This window comes from Triticum dicoccoides, chromosome 1A, assembly GCF_002162155.2.
Source record: "Triticum dicoccoides isolate Atlit2015 ecotype Zavitan chromosome 1A, WEW_v2.0, whole genome shotgun sequence".
Lineage (NCBI taxonomy): Eukaryota > Viridiplantae > Streptophyta > Magnoliopsida > Poales > Poaceae > Triticum > Triticum dicoccoides.
In genome coordinates this window covers 2,431,361-2,452,419 of record NC_041380.1, presented here as the reverse complement: position 1 = coordinate 2,452,419, position 21,059 = coordinate 2,431,361, and the positions used below count along the sequence as shown (strand labels likewise).

General features: G+C 43.2%; 3 protein-coding genes and 1 pseudogene across 3 annotated transcripts; 2 read left to right on the top strand and 2 right to left on the bottom strand.

Annotated features, from left to right (window-relative positions):
* Window positions 1-1,434: 1,434 nt before the first annotated feature.
* Window positions 1,435-4,514, bottom strand: LOC119295580 (sinapine esterase-like). The gene is made up of 6 exons (XM_037574014.1): window positions 4,436-4,514; window positions 4,222-4,398; window positions 3,901-4,125; window positions 3,683-3,828; window positions 3,303-3,586; window positions 1,435-1,477 (listed from the first exon to the last, which is right to left on the bottom strand). Exons 1-6 carry the CDS (start codon window positions 4,512-4,514, stop codon window positions 1,435-1,437), a joined length of 954 nt encoding a protein of 317 aa, XP_037429911.1.
* An 809-nt stretch (window positions 4,515-5,323) lies between these two features.
* Window positions 5,324-6,579, top strand: LOC119349878 (annotated as a pseudogene).
* A 5,370-nt stretch (window positions 6,580-11,949) lies between these two features.
* On the bottom strand, window positions 11,950-13,308 carry LOC119349006 (bisdemethoxycurcumin synthase-like). Its single transcript, XM_037617325.1, has 2 exons — window positions 13,119-13,308; window positions 11,950-12,971 (listed from the first exon to the last, which is right to left on the bottom strand). The coding sequence occupies exons 1-2, from the start codon at window positions 13,306-13,308 to the stop codon at window positions 11,950-11,952; spliced, it is 1,212 nt and encodes a 403-aa protein (XP_037473222.1).
* A 6,176-nt stretch (window positions 13,309-19,484) lies between these two features.
* On the top strand, window positions 19,485-20,822 carry LOC119295570 (probable carboxylesterase 3). The gene has a single exon (XM_037574004.1). It carries the CDS (start codon window positions 19,485-19,487, stop codon window positions 20,820-20,822), a length of 1,338 nt encoding a protein of 445 aa, XP_037429901.1.
* Window positions 20,823-21,059: the final 237 nt, after the last annotated feature.

The following is a 21,059-nucleotide window of genomic DNA, read 5'->3' as shown; positions in this document are numbered from 1 at the left end:
TTATCTGTGAAAATGGAGATTAAACAAGAAAAGGAGCTTGTCAGTGGCCATCGTAAGGGCATATTGTTATATGACAATAATATTAACGAACATCACTACTAGGAAAATGGCTATAGATGAAATGGACACTAATGGCGCACCACATATGTGGTGCGCCATTAGTATATAGCAATGGCGCACCACATACAGGTACGCCATTAGAAATATATTATTAATGGCACACCTGGTGTGCGGTGCGCCATTAGAAGTTTTGAAAAAAAAATAAAAAACAAATTTGTTACTAATGGCGCACCGAGGGTGTGGTGCGCCATTACTAGTTGACAAAGTAATGGCGCACCACACCCACGGTGCGCCATTAGAAGTTTTGAAAAAAAAGTAAAAGTAAATAAAAAAGCGCACTGTCCACTGGTGCGTCATTACTAAGTTTTTTCCAAAAAAAATTCAAAAAAAATTTCAATTTTTTTTTCAAAACTAGTAGTGGCACACCGTGGGTATGGTGCGCCATTACTAGTTTAACTACTAATGGCGCACCACTCCACGGTGCGCCATTACTAGTTTGTCCGTCTTCCACCGAATGCACCCCCCTAGACCGCCTTTTCAGTTTAAAAAAATAAAAAAAATGATAAAAATGTCAAAAAAATGTAAGAAAATAAGTTTCCCATGTCATATGTGGTCTAGTTGTTGGGAAAATTTACAAATATAAATTTTGACTTTATTTGCAAAATCTCTCTGAAAATTTGTAAAATGGGCATAACTTTTGCATACGAACTCGGATTAAAAAGTTTTATATATGAAAAATCATCTACTCGAAAAGTTACTCGGATTAAAAACTTTTGCATACGAACTCGGATTAATAAGTTTCCCCTGTGAACTGGAACCCCGTTAAACATTTTCAAAATCCCCAAAAACCTAACACAAAAAAAGTTACGGGGCTTTCAAGATCTAGAGGCAAAAAAATTGAAAAAAAAAGGTTTTGAAATTTTTTTTGAATTTTTCTTCAGAAAATGATACGTAATATGACCGAAAAGTTTGAAATATTTTTCAAAATTTCATCATAGTCATGAACATGAACAAAGTCCTAGACATCAACAAGGTATAATAGGATTGATATGCTAGATATATCAACAAGTGCCTGTGAAGTGAGCTGTTGCTGGGGTTGGATAGAACTCTGAAGTTAAGCGTGCTTGGGCTGGAGTAGTGTGAGGATGGGTGACCTTTCGGGAAGTTTGACTATGGAGTGCGATTTGACCTGAGATTAAGCATATTGACCCAAGATTAAGCCATAGTGACCTGAGATTAAGAAAAAAACGGAAAAAAAATTAAAATGCGCCATTAGAAAAAAATTCTAGTGGCGTGATGCTAATGGCGCATCGGTAGTGCGCCATTAGAAGGCAAAACCGGTGCGCCATTAGAAGGCCTTTTCCTAGTAGTGCATTACCAAACAAACCATCTACAAATAAGGAGGACCTGTTCATCGCCATTATTGAGCCCATCTATGGATTGTCTCGACCGTTTGAGGGAACAATGCGCTCACACTCACGTTGATGAGATCCTGGAAGAAACGTATAGCCTCCTCATCATCCAGATCAAACGAGATTTTCTCCTGGAGCTGATCGCTGCACACCACACGAGGGGAAACAATATGTGATTCTCTTATAAAGTGATCTGCTCTTTGTCACTGAAATGGATGATGTGAGAAAATCAAGAATAGGATCCAAATAGCTAGGAGGTCTCAAACCGTCCTCTAAGAATTATTCTCCTTGTTGCCAAGTCCTTAACCAAGAAAAAATAAGGATAGAATTCTATGAGAACATTGTTATCAAGAGTGAAACGATGAACGGAAACAAGATTTTTGGAAGTTTCTGGAACATGCAAGACATCTTTCAAGTGCAAATTTTTCATGGGGTGTTTAACGATTGAACTACCAATATGTGTAATATTCATACCAGAACCGCTTGTCGTGCGAATTTGGTCACCTCCGTTGTACTTCTCCCGCATGGTCAACTTGTCAAGTTCACCCGTGATGTGATTTGTTGCTGCACTGTCGACATAACAATTTGTGTCAACTCCATAGGAGACTGCATGCGCCTCCTTTTCTTCTTGATCATTCTCTTCGTAGCGCCACCAGCAGACGCGTGCACCCCCTGGATGATGCTTGAGACATATCTGACACTCTGGGAAGTCATGCTGCTCATGCACCTGCTATTGTTGCTGCTGCCGAGGGCGTCCTCTGAAGCCGCCGCTGCCATTGGAGGGAGAAGGCTGGCGGTCACCACTACGGCCGCGCCCCCTTCCTCCTCGCCCGCGATAGGATCTGTTGCGGGACGAGCCACGGCCTCTGTAGACTGCATTAGCGGATGTATGAAACCCGCCTGAAGACGAGTCGCCCAACATCTCCATCCTTTGATCAAAGGCAGAGATCTGAGCAAAGAGATCATCGACGGTGATGCTGTTCTTGACAGCGTCGATCGCCGCCACCACGGAGTCGTAGTCGCGGTCCAATCCTGCAAGTATGTAGTCCACCATCTCCGGATCAGAGACGGGGCGGCCAGCAGCAGGTAGTTCATCCCCGAGGCTCTTCATCTTCGCCATGTATGCTGAACTAGACATAGTGCCTTTCTTGGTGTTGGTGATCGCAATCCTTAGGTTGGTGATCCGAGACTGCGATTGTGAGGCGAAGAGGTTGTTGATTGTAGTCCAGAGCTCGAAGGTGGAGTCCCTCCCGACGACCTGCGCAAGGATCTCAGGAGACATGGAGTTGAGTAGATATGACAGAACCTGTTGATCTTTGGCGATCCAAGTTCCATACAGAGGATTCGGCTCTTGGGCCGTGGTTTTGTCCGCCTTTGTGACCTCCACCGTCTTGGGCGGAGCGGCGCCGGAGTTGTCCAGAAGCCCAGTAACCTGCGCTCCTCGCGGAGCTGGGAGAACTTGCGTCTTCCAGAGGATGAAATTCCCTCTCGCAAGCTTTTCTGATGGAGGTGAACCAAGGTTCAGGGCGACGCCGGCTGAGGAAGCCATGACGGCGATCGCGAATATGATCTAGGGTTTTGTTTCTGGTTTGTGGCTAGATGTATGAAAGAGGGGCTCTGATGACCATGTAAAAGTATGAAGCGTTCCTACTCCCACGAGGGGAGCCGCGTGCGTATATATATTGATAGAGCCGAAGGACTTGCCTTGGCGTACAAGGATGAATACAAGAGTTTGAATACAATAGGAGATAGAGGAAGAGGTTGAGATTACAACGATAAGATGATTTGTTCTAACATATACTATATTATATTTAATGGAGGGTAGGGCCCTAACCAAACTTGTGAGGCGACTCCACCATGTCCATGACTGGGCCGAAGTAATCGGCGTAGATGATCTTGACGTTCCGGTACTTGGCCTGGAGTTTGGCCAGCTCAGCCTGCAGCAACGAGTTGTGGTGCATTCCCAGCTCATTGTAAGCTTTCAGACAACCAGTTTTGGAGTCGTATGCTGCTGGTGAGCCATCAGCGAACTTGGTGAGAATCGGCGGTGAACATCCCGACGGGATCACACCTGGAACCACCAGGCTCTGCGCAGCATGTTTGGTGATCAGCCTCTGTTGAACACATCAGCCATTATCTATTTAGCATGCAAGCTTGGTTCAATATATATGCATACATGATACATCTACATGATTTTTTGATGGAATTACCTCGATGGCCATGGATATGGTTGCCACGATATCTGGAAAGAAGGACCTGACTTCCTGTACCGTTTTCTTTTGGAAAGAGAAGTGATAGTCGTTGACGCCGAACTCTCCAACGAAGAAGAGGGAACTGCCAAAGAATTCCTTGCACTCTGCATGCAATATCATTGGAGTTCTCATCAAGCATTCACTTCAATAATGACGCCCATGTATGGATAAATTACCTCGCCCTGTGCGGCACAAGTATGGCTTCATGGACTCGAACCACTCAAGCTGCACTCCTAAGCTGGTATTGAGGGGGAACATGCTGGGTGCACCGGGGATATCCCTCTCGTGGTAGAAATCGGCGTCAAGAGTGGTGGCGGCCGCAACGGCGAAATTGGCACCTTGATGGAAGCTACCGTTGTGCACCTGGGTGGCGGGCACATATGGCAAGCCCAAGTTTTCAGCTACAACCAATGTCCCAAAAATACATTAAACACATTGACAAATTAATCTAGCTTCTGGCTAGGACTATGCCTACTCTATTAGTACTATGTACGTACCAATGAAGTCGATGATGATCCGGTCATCGCAGTCTCGTCCACTGGGGCGGCCAAAGAAGGTGCTGCCATAGGGAGGTCGTGTGACGCGATTGAAGATGGATAACCGCTCAAAGATGACAGGGCCGTTGCCGGTGTTGGCTAAGGAGTCGCCGAAGCTAAAAATAGATTTGTAATGCCGAGCACCGGAGGCTAAAAATAGATTTGTAATGCCGAGCACCGGAGGGTGACGAGATCACCGGCATGGGGGGCGAGAGTTGGAGGATGAGGAAAATCGCACATAGGAGCGTATGCATCTTGAACATGAAAAATAGCACAGAAGTGGTAGGACATGCCACCAGTTCCGAACAGCCATATATAATCACACGAGCCAATGCCCAACAATGATTGATTAGTGTACTGAAATATTAGTGTAGCATTTGGAGCTCTTTTAAGATACTTGTAATAAACCACGATATCTTGGAATAAACCACGATGTGTGAGAGCACGGATTGGACCGGAAGCTAACATAGAGGAGTAGTATAAGTTTAGGTTAGCTCTAAACTACTACGGATATACATGTATCCCGGTCCCTGTTATAGTACAACCTGAAAAAATATAGAAAACCATGTGCATACTAGTTTACCTGTGCGATCTCGCCCGAATAGACCTTTGTAACTAAATATAAGATGTTTTTTGACACTACTAGTGTCAAAAAACATCTTATATTAAGTTATGGAGGGAGTATTTGTATATGTGCATGTCGGTCTCCCATCGACCTGGCTGTTGGGAAAGTAATCGAGCAACCACATGTGTGTATTGTTGAATAGTACTCGATAGCACCGTCGAGGTCACGGCCTATGCGTGTTTTTGGGTCAGTCCAGGTGGGAACTCTATACATATCAATGTCTGTAAAGACTACTGTAGCGAGCATAATTGATCTGTGGACGGTTCGTTTGATTCCCCTCGTTTTTGTTCCCATCCAAATACACTTGGCCATGAAGGTAGAGCATCTCTATCTTCATGTCCATATAAACCAAGCTGGGAAGGCTACAGGACACGATCAACATACATAGACACACATATTCAACTGTCAACTCTACACCTAGAGAGAAGAAGAAACAATATGAGTGTTGTGGTGATCAGCAAGTCCCCGCCCGTGCTCATCGCGCCATCGGAGGCCATAGTCATCCGCGAGGACATCAATCTCTCATCTTATGACAAGATGTTTGGTGGCAGATCAGTTACAGTGTTCTTCATTTTCGAGTCTCCAATTCAAGATCCCATGGAGACCATTAAAAGGGGATTGTCACAAGCACTTGTCCACTACTACCCTATCACTGGCCGCCTTGCTGTTGGAGCCACATCCGGCGAGTTCGTCATCAAATGCACCGGCGAAGGTGTTTCCTTCGTTGCCGCCTCTGCCAACTGCGCCGTCAAGGACGTCCCAGATTTCTGTCGCTGCAAGAAGAGCTCGCCGTCTTCCATGCGGCCGAGGGTTTCAGCAACACTGAACCACTAGTGTTGATGCAGGTGACCGTGTTCACTTGTGGCGGGTTCGTCCTAGGGGTGACGTGGAACCATGTCATCGGCGATGGCACCGGGATGGCGCAGTTTATGCAGGCAATCGGAGAGTTGGCCCGCGGGCTGCCGTCGCCGTCTGTCATCCCGGTGAGGTCCAAGAATTCGCTCGTTTTGGACTTGCCTCCATTTTCCACAAACTTTGTTCAATTTTTGGGCACCCTCCAGCCGTCCCCAATGGTGTTCCTTGACATTACTGTCTCATCAAGCTTAGTCAACCACATCAAAAGCAACTACATGATGAATTACAAGCGGCCATGCTCGGTGTTTGAGGCAGTTGCCGCCGTTCTGTGGCAGTGCCGAACCCGTGCAATCATGTCTGACCCGTTGGCCCTCGTCGTGCTTACCTTCCCAGCAAACGCGAGAAAGCACGCGGTTGCTAGGGAGGGCTACTACGGCAACTGCGTCACCGCGCAGCTGGTCACGGCGAGCACTGGCGCCGTGGTGAACGGCGACCTCATGGAGCTAGTGAAGATGATCCAGCATGCCAAGGATCGAGTGTCTGGTCAGTCGGAGATCGACGAGCTGCGACAGTTGGATGGGTACAATCTTTTCTTCATGTCATGTTGGCGAAAGCTTGGCATGGAGGCGATTGACTTTGGTTTTGGGCCGCCGGCGAGATTGGTGGAGTACACCAAGGTTAGGACGACGCTGCCAAGCTGCGCGACGTGCGTCCCTTGCAATGACGAGTACAACGTGCAGTCCATCTGTGTGAAAGAGGAGCACGCTGACGCTTTCATCCGCGAATTAGCAAAATTCCACCTCACATATAATCTGCTTTCAGCTTCATCCAAGCTTTGATTTTCTATTAGATGCATGGAAGGATATGTATCCTTACTTTTATTTCCTCCAATTCATTTGCTTTCTTCAATGATATGTATCATACTGATTTGTATTGAGGGAACGGTAATAAAACTTTAGTACATAGTTGTACTAAATCTGCGACAATTAATATGGATTGGAGGGAGCAACATGTATGCTATGCTGGATATTCATTTCGGAACCTAGCATTCCCACGGAGATGTGCACTGCCTTGGGTATTTGAAATGTTCTGTATTCTTAATGCTCTGTCCTTTATGAACATTGTTTTTAAAATGTTATGTACTATTCGACGCTCTGTCCTTTATGAACAATGTTTTTAAAATGTTCTGTGTCGTCATGATACCAGTAATCACAACGTTTCTGTTCTGTGTCGCCATGTATCTCTACATATAGAGTTGTTGTAGATAGTGCGGCTCGAGAATCCATTTGAGGACTAACTTCCTCCTCCAGTGCAGATGAAGAAACAGGTGATTTTAATTGGTCAAAGTTGTGGTTGCTTCCTCTTCCAAATAAGATTATTCACTTCCTGTGGCGCATGTCTACAGATAGCCTACCTTTGTGCATGAAGCTTCAGTACAGAGGTATGCAAGTAGATACCCGCTGCCCTGTTTATTTTCGGTTAGATGAGGATGGCGGACATTGTTTCATTAAGTGCAAGAAGGTTAAGGATGTATGGATGAAAGCTCAACTGGAGCATGTTAGGGTGCAGATTTTGTCTTGTGCAGATGCTTTGGGATGTATGGAAATAATTATGAACCTTAACGAAGAAGAAAAACTTAAATCTTGCCTACTCCTTTGGTATTGGTGGCATGAAAGGAATAAAGCAAATGCAGGAGAAAAAAAATACTTGTCATCAAAATGGATAAAAATGGGTGTATCTAGAACAAAAATACATGTAGATACATCTCTTTTTGTTCATTTTGATGACAAGTATTTCCGGACGGAGGGAGTATATGTCTTTCTAGAGATTTTGATATGGATTTACATGGATGTATATAGACGTAGTTTAGATTGTAGATTCACTCATGTTGCTTCATATGTAGTGCATATTGAAATATCTAAACAGTCTTATATGTAGGAATGGAGCGGGTAGAATGAAATTAACCGGACTGATTTTGCGGAAGGATTTGGCTCGAAACATTTGTAAGTTGAAGAAAAAGTAGGTAGACTTAAAATAAAGGGGTTGGTTTGTTAGAGGTGTTTGAATGGAATCATCGATGTTTGGAAGGACAAATAAACTACAGGAAAATTAAACTAAAAGAGTCAAACTAAATAACTAAGTAAACTTAAAATAAAGGGGTTGGTTTGTTAGAGGTGTTTGGATGGAATCATTGAAGTTTGGAAGGACAAAATAAACTACATTAAACTAAAAGAAACAAAGGAACAGACGTTATTCTGTATAATAGATTAATTTAGCATGAAGCAAGTGATCAAGTTCTGAAATATCAAGTTAGATAAGCGTAGTCCCGTGCTTTATTCAACTGGGTGCACTGACGTACTTAGGTTAGCCCTTGGAAGCCACTGCGCTGGCCGGCACCGATTGGAGGTGAAGGGATCCACTCAGGGCGAGGGAGGGGAAGGGGAAAGGAGGCATTTTGTGGGGCCAGGGAGCTCGTATGCCATGCCATGGAGCGGTGGCCTTGGCGATCAGACGGCCATCTATATATTTTTTTGAGCGGTAGACGACCATCTACATGGTCATAGAGGAGATGACGTGAGGAAGGCTCAATTGTGCAACCGCTATGATAGTGCCCGCCTACGGCACGTGTTGAGAAAGCCAGCCCATTTAGCAGGAGCGTCCAGAATTACGGTACCTTGTTTGGTGACTTCTGGAATCTTCCGCCCGTTTTTGTGAAGGTTACAGAAGGTATTTGTTTCTTTTTTGTTCTTTTTTCATCGGTTGTACCTTTTGGATTCTATTTTTTGTTTTTCTTTCATTTTTCAATTTATCACTTTTGTTTCATTTTTTATTTTTCTTCTAATTTTCTCGTTTCTTTTCCATTTACAGTTTTCTTAAATATTATTTCAATCCACTGACAGTTTTACAATTTGCGCACATTTTTGAGATGTGTGTATATTTTAAAAATTCATGAACATATTTTATACCAACCAACAATTCTTGAATTCATGATTTTTTAATTAATGATTTTTTTGAATCTGCAAATAGTTTCTAAATTTACAAACAGTTTCTCAATAATCACAAACATTTTAAAATTCGTGAGCATTTTCCAAACCCAATAATATTTTTAAAACGTACAAACATTTTTCAAATCCAACAACATTTTATTAAAATTTCTCCACATATTTTTATATCCTTGGACAATTTTTGAATCGGGAAAATAAATAAATTAAAGAAATATTTTCGAAATCTTCAACTTTTTTGAATTCAGTAAGTTTTAAAAATTGACAAACAATTTCTCAAATTTGTGAATATTTTTGAAATTTGTGAAGTTTTGAAAAGTAACCAATAATATTCAAATTTGTGTATGTTTGTCAAATTGATGGAAAATTAAAGTAATGAACATTTTTTGAATTCATGAAATTATAAAAAATATTTCATATTGCACAAACAGTTTATTAGGTGACTACTACCTTGTGGGAGAGCTATAAATATTGCGTAAATATAAGAATTTGTCATGATAAACTTCATTTTCAAATGTGATAATATTAAAAAATTCATGAACACATTTTGTATCCGCGACCAATTTTTAATCATGAATTGTTTTTAAAGTCACAAACAATTTTTGAATCTTTGGACAAATTTTGATTTATGAACTTTTTTTCAAATTTTGAACCATTTTCAAATATGCAAATATTTTAAAATACTTGATTTTTTTTCCTGAAATTCATGTACTTTTTTGTGTCCTTGAACAAACTTTAAAATTTTGAAACTATCTCAAATTCACAACATGTTTTGAACCCGCGAACAATTTTTTAAATCGTGAACTGTTTTTAAAATTCGGGAACATTTTTGAAATGTGCAAAGTTTTGTGAATTCGCAAAAAATGATAGACATTTTTTAAATTCATCAATATTTCTAAATTGTCTAACGTTTTAAAACCCCATGAATTACCTATTTGTGACCAATTTTAAAATTTGCAAACATTTTTCAGTTCGTGAAGTTTTCCAATTCGTCAATATTTTTCTAATTTGAGTATGTTTGCCAAATTCAGAAAAAATAATCAAGTTACTGAATTCTGTGAATTCATGAACTTTAAAATAATATTGCATATTAAGTAAGCGTAAGCATCAGACACGATTAACTTGCCTCACTAGTTGTAATCTAGACAATGCGAATTAATATTTTGGCAACTTATATATTTAGCGTGAACTAAAAAAATGTCCAACATTTGTATGTCTGTTGTCGAGTGATATATCATGCAACATGGGGAAAGTATCCTGCGCACCCGCACTTATGGTGCTACCGGTGCACCCGATGCCATAGAACATTTTTAAAAATCTAAAAACAAATATAGAACATTAACACAACATTAATGTATGATGTCACAAAATTTTGTATCAAAGTTTGAAGCATTTTTTAAGATACTAAAATGAAAATTTTGACATCAGTGTGAAAATGGGCCAAATCTAAAGCCCAAGTTAAGTTATGTACTATCCAGTGTTGAATTTGTCATTTTTGTTTTTCGAGTTATGTTTCAAATTTTGAGTTGAAATTCGTGACAAGCTACATGATGTTGTGTGACTGTGCTATTTTTTCAGATTTTTTTAAAAAAAAGTAAAAGCACAATATGAGTTCAGTGCACAGGTAGTACCACAAACTCCGTGCACCAGATACAGGCCCGTATCTTGGCATGTCCAGCCGGAGCGGTTGCACAGGGCCTCCAAATTCTAAGGGCCCAAAATCAGAGATTAGTATTATTACTGGTCAAGAGATTAGGTACTCATGGGCCTTTAAGGGCAACATAAATGAAAATGACTCACCCAAAAATCCAAGGACTACATCAGAAACCCTTCAGGCCAACCTCACGTCTCTCTCTCTCTCTCTGTGTGTGTGTGTGTGCGCGCGCGCACGCGCGTGTACTGCTATTTATGGTCTCCAGCCTTTCACCCCTCTAATTAGGTTCTACTCTGATAATATTTGTTCTTTCTGATACTTTATTATTATTATCTTGTTGGGTGCATTCACATCTTAACATAAAATGTGAATTCCCTGAAAGAATCTTTAGCATCAAAATAATTTACACAAATATTTTAATTTATATATTTAAAATAAAGGGCCTAATTTTCATTTTCCATGGCGCCCTGAATTTTAAAGGTACGGCCCAGATATTTTCCATGGTGCAACATGTTCTCCCCCCTTGAATAAGCATAGGCAACTGTGATGTCGTAGCTAGCAAGCAAGCTAGCAAGCAAGTTGTACAATCTGACCGCATGGAATCGTAGATTTTATTTTCCTTGCAAACTGTAGTTGATATAGATAGGTAAAAGATCGATATCGATACAAGTATATCATTTTCTGTTTCCTGGGTTGCTGGCCACCGCATGTAGAACCATTGTCTTGATAGTGAACCCCTTTGCAAATCCGATCATCACACCCCACTCACCCGTCGTCCCTCCGTCCTCCTCAATCTGGCGCCATTGCTCATCGAGCACGAATATCACAGTGGCAGCGAGCATGTTCACATACTCTATTAGCACGGCCCGACTTGCCGTCAGCTTCCACACTCTAGTTGGAGTGCCTACCGCACTTGGTTGGTTCCGTTCCACCAGGGTGGCTCGGGACAGCGACCGTGGTTAGCAGCGGGGTGGGTTCACCAGCTTAGGCTGACGAAATTTCTTTGCCCGCTGGGACCACCAGTTGGGCACACACTTGGGCCGTTCTCGTCAGCTTGCCCATTAAATGCCGGCATCCAACGCGCCTGCTCAAACTTTGGATGTTGTCGGGTCCTGTTGTGGCCTCCCGCGCTAGTGCTTAGGTGTGTGAGCGGCCGTTATTGAGATCCTCCAGAGCTGTGAACTCACAAGTATAGGGGATCGCAACAGCTTTCGAGGATAGATTTTTCAACCCAAATTTACTGATGCAACACAAGGAGAGCCAAACAATATTTGGAAGTGTTATCAATTGAGTTGGGACTGAATGGATTTTGACCATTATTGATTTCATATAAATAATAATAAGGAATAAGCAGAAATTGTGAGTCCATTGTAAAATTTATATAATGTCACTTCATTTAAAATTTCAACAAATATAACGTACGATTAAAAGACGCTACACTTGGAAAACATGATAACCAATATACTATCATGCCTTAGTAGTAGATTTTATTTTCATTGCAAACTGTAAATGATAGAGATAGCTTCAAGATCAATATCGATACAAAAAGTATATCAATTTTTGTTGTGCGTGTTACTGTCCACCGCATGCAGCACCATTGTCTCGATAGTGAACCCAGGTCCAAATCCCATCATCACACCCCACTCGCCCCTCATCCCTCTGTCCTCCTCCATCCGGCGCCGTTGCTCATCGAGCACAAAGATCACAGTGGCGCCGAGCATGTTCCCATACTCTCTGAGCACAGTCCGACTGGCCGCGAGCTTCCCCGTCTCCAGCTGGAGTGCCCCCTCGATGTGATCCAGTATTCCTCGGATGCCGGGGTGCACCACAAAGAAGAGATCATTCCAGAGGGTGGCGCCGTCGCTCATTACTCCAAGCGGCTGGAACGCATCCGTGAGACACTGGTCGATGTGTTGCGCCGCTATAGGAACCAGCTCCTTCGTGAAGATGTGGCCATCGAGGCCGGCCTCTGTTAGCTGCATGGTGAGCACACGGTCGGTCCCTGGTATCATGGTCTGTGAGGCGGACACCATCTCGAAGATTGGGTGCTCGATGGTGTGCACGGCGTCGGCGCCGACGATAACCGCGCCAGCACCGTCGCCAAAGAACGCCTGGCTGATGAGAGTGTGTGGGTGGGCATCTGCCTCCTCCGGGCCACGGAACGAGACGATGGTGAGCTCGATGCAGACCACCAACACACGTGCGCCGCGGTTATTCTCTGCCAGGTCCTTGGCAAGGCGCAACGAGGCGGCACCGGCGGAGCAGCCGTTGAGGTAGAGCATGGTCCGACGTACCGACACGCGGAGGCCGAGCAGAGAGGCAAGGCGGAGGTCGGCGCCAGGGGAGTGCGCACCTGAGTTGGTGCTGACGACGAGGTGGGTGATGTCGGTGGCCGGACGGCCCCACTCGGCTATGGCTTTGGCTGCAGCTGACGCTGCAAGCTCTGGCGCAGCGACGGCCGTGATGGCTAGGCGGGCATCCAGGGACGGCTTGCCGCGGCAGAGGAAGTCGGGGTGGGCGTCCAGGAGCTCCTCCGTGTGGTGGAAGTAACGCTTGTCCGTTGGTGTCATCTGGCCTGGAAACAACAAAACACGTACGCGATGTTAACTTGATCATTGTTGTATTAAGAATTTAAGATCGATCGTACAAGCAGCTAACATATAATTAGACGATCAAGCAACTTGACCACTGTATTTATGCATGTGCTCATCTGCCTGCTTACACATGGCCTTGAATTTTTGCTTGAGGTCGGTGAGGTGCTGGCTCTTGGTGACCCGGAAATAGTAATCCGGGTACTCCTCCTGGGACACGCAGTTGGCCGGGTTAGCTGTGCCGATGGCGAGGACGGCCGCCGGCCCCTCCGCACGCTGCGAACGACGGATCTCCCGCACCGTCGACAGCAAGGTGGCCATGTTCTCGTACGTCTACATAAGATAGAAAATCAACTTGTGTTCACACAAAACACATGAGCAATCCGAAAATTTGTGAGGGATGACGTATAGATTATATATATGTACAATCATCATGGAGGGTGGAGTCCGCCCATATCTAAGCTTGTTCACTATATTAGTCTACGTACAGGTATGAAAAAAGTGAGACCCCTTTGTATATTTTTAAGACCGGCGCATAAGACTCGCCTTATTCATATACCATAACTGGATTACTCATCCTTATAAAATAAAATAAAAAATAAGCGGGCTATTCATAGTGGATTACTCATCACAACCGCACATCAACACTTCTACAATGCAAAGTAATGGAACCCCTAAACGAGAACGCATGCATCAACAAAATGCAATGGACAGCACCAATCCCACAATAACAACCCTAACCATGAGGATGAGATGAGAGACTGAAGATGATCAGTTACACATACGTCAACGCCTTTCCTATGGTGCAACTCTGCATTCCTTTGCAATCAATTTTGAGTAGATAGGTACACATTACATGTCTACTTTAAATATGAAAATAAATAAAAAAATTGATTTATTTACATACAAGCTGCAAACTCTATAAAATAGCTATATTTCAGAGGATATAAGAACTACCGTTTGCTTCATATATAAAACTAAACTCAAAACAGAAATGTCCAATGAAATACAAATAATAAAAATGGATTTAATTAATATACATTACATGTTATGCGATGTAGCTGCTTTAATTATTTTTAGGTAGATGTTATGCAATAGAGCTGCTAGCTAAAAACGGCAATGAAATTGTATATTTTATTGAGTACACAAATATCCATGTATCCAAATAGGTGGGATTGATGCATCATACACAACAAGAATAGTGATCAGATCAATTTCAATAATATGTGTGCGAGCTATAGCATATGAAGGAGGCAAAGCGATGTCATGACCAAAATGGAAACAACAAACCCAAGATTAGAAAGAACAATATGACATGACAGACGGCATGCTGCAAACATTAATACCAACGGTCATGTCTTGTTGAAAAAGCTAATATAGTTAATGCACAATAATTTTAATGAAAGTGCAACTATGTTCTCACAAGACGAAATATCTTCAAGATAAAACAAGACAAATGTCACAGCTTGTATTAACACTGCTTGTTTAAGAATGGAATGAAAAGGATAGAACCAATGTAAGCAAAAGCAAACGATGAGATACCAAAGTAGAGGAAAAACTGCTTGATGCACACAATGCCATGGAGGAGCTTCTTCAAGATTATATGCTCTACGAGTTGTGAAGGTCTGAGCAAAGAAAGTGGCACGTATTTATAAGGAATAGATATCCATGGATGGAAGCACGCATGCATGCACCGTCCAGTAGATGCTCCACTCTGTCTCTAAGACATGCATGCATCATGTTAATCAGTGGGAGTATTAATTGTTGATTCCCTGAGATGCATGGAATTATTATCTCCGTCCACTGCTTTCCTTTTTTCTAGCGAAAACAGCCCACTGTTTTTCCCTGTGTACTTGTCCTATTGCGGCCGGTCAGTTTTCTAAACCAACTAGAGATATATCAGAGTACTATGTTAACAAAACATAGTCGGTGTAGCCTATGGAACATGTATTTCAGATGTGTAGGTTCATTTCAGAGCACTAACCTAAATCACTGATTCATGGGCCTTTTTTAGATTTCATGTCAACCATTTTCCTTAGTAGTTATCAATAGAGTTCCTGTAGCAGTTAAAGTCCCTTAAGAGTTGCATTAGTCTTGTTACAATAGCTATTAGATGTGTGTGTGTGTGTGTGTGTGTGTGTGTGTGTGTGTGTGTGTGTGTGTACGAAAACTATTTAAGATAGGAAGTTGCTTTGAAAGTGACTGTACTTGTGTTACAATCTCCAGAGTTCCCTTCGCGGAAAGAGGCACCTTTGGATCCTACCGTATAAATAAATGATTAACTTCACAAGCTCACAATCTAATGGCACCATACGTCATTTCATAATACGTCATTGCACCATACATGCACAGTTCACAGTTGCTTCCTTTTTCTATTGTTCAGGAAAACTTCAGTCACATGGTGCTGAATATACATTGTACTATGTGTGCTAACTTGACAATATGCTACATCATGCAACTACTTTTTTTTGTCACAATACGTCTATCCTAATTTTGTTTAGTCACTAAGGAGCTTATTAGCCGCCGTAGCTAGATTATTAAGGAATCAATTATGTACATTGTTTGCCGTATTCTATGACGCACAGAACCAAGTCTGACCACCATCTGGAATCTAACACATGCATGCATGACGTTAATCAGTGGGAGTATTAATTGTTGATACCGTGAGATGCATGCAATTATTATCTCCGTCTACTGCTTTCATTTTTTAGCGAAAACAGCCCATGCATGGAATTATTATCTCCGTCCACTGCTTTCATTTCTTTTGGCGAAAACAGCCCACTGTTTTTCGAAACCACTATTGCGGCCGGTGAGTTTTCCAAACCAACTAGAGATACATCAGAGTACTATGTTAACAAAACATAGTTGGTGTAGCCTATGGAACATGTATTTTAGATGTGTACGTTCATTTCAGAGCACTAACCTAAATCACTGATTCATGGGGCTTTTTTAGATTTCATGTCCACCATTTTCCTTAGTAATTATCCCCAGAGTTCCAGTAGCAGTTAAAATCCCTTTGGATCCTACTGTATAAATAAATGACTAACTTCACACGCTCACAATCTAATGGCACCATACGTCATTTCATAATACGTCATTGCACCATACGAGCGCAGTTGGCAGCTAGAATGTTATGCACATGCATGCAACTGCTTTCTATTTCTATTATTGAGGAAAACTTCAGCCACATGTTGCTGAATAGACATTGTACTCCCTCCATTCCCTTATACAAGGCCACTATCAAAAATACATTTTGCATCAATACAAGGCCACCAACAGTAATCGAGGCAAAAATTAATAATGCTACCTCGTACTAGCAACTTTTTAATACTTACATGCATGTAGTCATAATGATACTCAACCACTTCCTTCCCATTCATTTGTTGCATGCTTGTGGTGTATTAATGATCTCGGTTAACGAAAAAAAAGTTGACTTGCAAAGGAGTCATTAAATTTTATCTTGGTACTTGTAATATGAGTTTACGGCCTTGTATAAGGGAATGGATGGAGTACTATATGTGCCAACTTGACAATATGCTGCATCATGCAACTACTTTTTTTCTGTCATAGTACGTCCATGCTAATTTTGTTTAGTCAATAAGGAGCTTATTAGCCGCCGTAGCTTGATTATTAAGGAATCAATTATGTACAGTGTTTGCCGTATTCTTTGACACACAGAACCAAGTTTGACCACCATTGGAATCTTCAGCACACGTTGCTCACCGCAATGATCATTTTTTGTTTGACAACAACATCACATGTGCATGTATTTTGGATATACTTCACACCTGGCCGAACTTTTGTGGTCCATGTTTGGGTTAGGAGTACGTTTGAGATTCTGTTGGGAAAAAAGGTCGAATTTATAGGGAGGAATGTTCATAGCATTACCTAGTTGCATGCCATTGTTTGTTGATTGGCTTGATCTGTTAGTTCCAGAAATCTGTAAAATAAGCTCCACTTGAAGAGGAAAAAAAACTTCCTATCCATGGGGCAACCAGCGTAGAGACTGAAAACTATCCACATTATGGATCAATAGTAGAAGTATGTGAGGTGACATTTTTTCTTTTGAGAAACACTTCAGCTCATGGTTCAGAATAAACATTGTAATATATATACATGAACCTAAAAATGTACTACTTTCGAAAAAAAAGAACTTGAAAGTGTACTATGTTGTGCGGCTGGTCCCTTTTTTTGCTCGGGATTGTACTATATACGTCGACTTAACTGTGCTAATTATGTTCATCATAAGGAGCTTATTAGCTACCCTTGATTATTGTAGAATCAATCATCTACAGTTTTTGTCCTATTCATTGACTAACTTGACCAAGCATGTTCACCAATTTGAATCTTCACCCACGCTGCTCACCAAGATGCTCTTTTTGTTTGACAACAACCTCGCAGGAATATGCCGACAAGAACGTAACATGCACACACAAATAATATAGTACAAATTTTCTTACATCTACATACCATGTAGAGAAATGCTACGTGGACATTTGAACATATCTTATAGATATTAACTAGGACAAAAAGTTGTTCTGAGGGACTTAGTGGACAAGTTTACGAGAAGTAGTTTGTAATCCAATATATGTTGGTATATGTATAGTTGGTATATTTTATTTTGTGAATAATATAAAGTTGGTATATGCATCTGAGTTGTTACAACCAACATCAAACTATGCATGTGGTTGGAGAAGCTTGCATTATAAGATCAAAATGATCATATATACACATTCATTCATTTACACTATCAAGTAATTTTGCAACATAAATAGTGTTCTTCCAATTGTAGCACCGTCTGGAACAGGGTCGTATATGGGCATGTCCAACAGGAGCGACGGAACAGGGCCCCCAGCACCAGAGGGGCCCCATTTTTTGTTAATCACGGTGCTAACTGAAGCATTAGGTACTAGAATAAACAACTGTTTGAAATATTTTACACCAAGCCAGCCTACGCATATCTCTCAATCTCACAGCTCTTCCAAAATACCATGGTACAACTAAAAAAAGCAGATTATGTACGTGCTATTACATGGTTACATTTCTTTAAACTTTCCGGTTCCAACTGGTGTAATTTTATGTGAAAAACTACACTGGCTGACAAAAATATGATGGTTTTTCTTTGACACATGGGGCCTAATTTTGATTTGCACAGGGCCTCCGATTTCCCCGGTACGGCCCTGGTCTGGAATACTTGTCCACTAAGGTACGCCATGTCACATGGGTACGGTAGACTTGTCGTGTATGAGGCGGGAGCCATCAGATCACACATCAAGAGCACCTGGTTGTCTGAATGTTCAGGCAACAACTCGAGCACGTCGATAAGATTTGTGATGGCTGTATGATCAGCAAGTAGCATCGGTTATCCGTTCTGTGTGTCAGTTCATACCGCTCCGTGCGCGCCCTCGACCTCGTCTACAGCCGGTCCGATCAAGCCGGTGGTAACTATTACTTTCTGTTAGTAGTTCATGACTATGGCAGATACACGTGGCTTGAGGTTCTCATAACAAAGGGCGATGCCTTTTCGCGCTTCAAGATGATCCAGGTGCATGCCCAGGCAAAGCAGAGCTGTCGGTTGCGCGTGTTACGCTCTGACCGGGATAAAGAATTCAACTCCGGTAGGTTCAACGTGTTCTGCAAGAAGGGTGGCATCGAGCACTTCACCACTGCACCAAACTCTCCCCAACAAAATGGCGTCGACGAGCACTGTATCTAGACTCTAGTGGATATGGAGAAGTGCATGCTAAAGGGCATGTCAATGCCGGTGAAATTCTGGGGGAAGGCGTTCATGTGCGCCATCTACGTCCTCAATCGCGCGCCGACGAAGAGCCTCAACTCCATCTCTTTCCTTTTGACGTCCCCATGCCGCCACACCAAGTGGGGACATGGGGATGTAAAAGAAATTAAGACGTTGGTTTCTTCGGTTCTTTTCATTTTTTTTTTCTTCTTCTTCCATTTTTTTCTTTGTGAATTCTTGATGTCTTGACTTGGTCATGATATTGTATTATTGCAAAGGCTGGATGTAATTAGTATCATGTTGATGTTACTTAGAAAAACGATAATTTTGCAAAATTAATGTGACAACATTGTAAGTATAAATTATTTTCCCTGCTTAAATGAGAACATTTTGTGTTCTTGTGTGAGATAATGGTCCTTATCGTCTTAAAAGACAATGAAGACGCAAAAAATGCATGTTCAGCAGATCTAGCAGCTACCCAGCTACTTCTAGTAGTCAATATACCTGAATGGACACGTTTTCCATCACTCAGATGATCGGCTCAATTCAACCGCTCTTGAGTAGTTGTGCATACACATACACACACATATTGTATATGCATGGCCATGTTAGAGTGGAATCAAATTCTAGCTATAAAAACGAGGAGCAGCCACCAGAACGTACTACAGAAGATAGATTGAGCTGCATGCATAGTTGGCCGCACCCACACTAGATCCTACGTCGACACACGTGCAAGGGTACAACTGCTAGCTCGACCACTATGCCTCCAAGAAATGACAAGGACGGTGGTGAAGACATCACCGTCGACCTCTATCCATTCATTCGCGAGTACAAGGGCGGCCGTGTCGAGCGCTTTCTGCGCAGCCCATTCGTGGCAGCGACGGAGGACCCGGCAGCCAACCGTGGAGTGGCGACGAGGGATGTCATCATCGACAACTGCACCGGCGTGTCAGCACGCCTCTTTCTGCCTTCCGATGCTGCAGCCGCCGGCGAGAGGCTTCCCGTCATCATGTACGTGCACGGTGGATCGTTCTGCACCGAGAGCGCATTTGGCCGCACATACAATAACTATATCAGGTCCCTCGCCGCACGGACTGGGGCTCTCGTCGTGTCTGTGGAGTACCGTCTTGCACCGGAGCATCCTGTGCCTGCGGCCTACGACGATGCATGGGCCGCGCTCCAGTGGGTGGCGTCCCTCTCAGACCCCTGGCTGTCTAGCTACGCCGACCCGGAGCGCACCTTCCTAGCGGGCGACAGCGCCGGCGGCAACATCGTCTACAACACGGCGGTGCGTGCGGCTGGCCGCGGTACAAACATCGTCGACATCGAGGGGCTTGTCATCGTTCACCCCTACTTCTGGGGGGTGGACCGGCTGTCCAGCTCCGAGACCGTCTGGGACGGCGTCGCCATGTTTACGCCAGATTTTGTGGACAGGCTCTGGCCGTACGTCACGGCTGGCCAGCTTGACAACGACCATCCATGGATAAACCCTCTGGACGGGGACATTGCCTCGCTGATGTGCCGGCGTGTGCTGGTCGCTGTCGCTGAGAAGGATAGCTTGTCTGGCCGTGGGCGCCGGTTGGCGGCTTCCATGCGCAACCTCATGTGGGCCGACGATCAACACGCGGTGACATTGGTGGAGTCAGAGGCCGAAGACCATGGCTTCCACCTCTACAACCCCATGCGTGCGACCAGTAAGACACTCATGGAGAGTATCATACAGTTCATAAACCAGCGCCCGGCATTGCCGTTGCCGGCCGCTTTTCCGCCGGAACGGCACGAGCTGCATCTGCATGCATGCCAAGGTAAGGACCAGACTTCCTACTCTGCTGTCCAGCCCATTCTGGGTGTGCCTACCAGGCCCTACGTGGACGTATTTGGTTATGGGGTGGCCATGAAGGATTCCAGTGGCCCAAAAAATACCACACGTACTAGTTGCTTGCAGATTGGTGGACATGAACGAAGATCATCACCCAGGACCAGAAGATCTGGATTATCTCTCGGCCACCCTATAACATCCAACATGAGGTTCCCGTTATCAGCAACGACGTCACCTGGGGGTGGTTGTGTTCATTTTCACAAGTTCATGATCATCTAATCGACCAAGTTTGGGGATCCCAAACCAAACCAAATCAAGCGCTTGAGAATCACAATGTTGGGGTTAAGGGCTCGGCATGCTCCTACGTAAGTGTAATCCTACAGGGACCTCCTTAGCAAACTGTTTCTTCGGGCAAAATGGTACCCAAATAAATGTCTATTGTTTATCTCCTTTTTCTTTTCTTCCACAAACTATGTGTGTAAGATCCATATGTGTAACTCATGTATTTTGTGTATT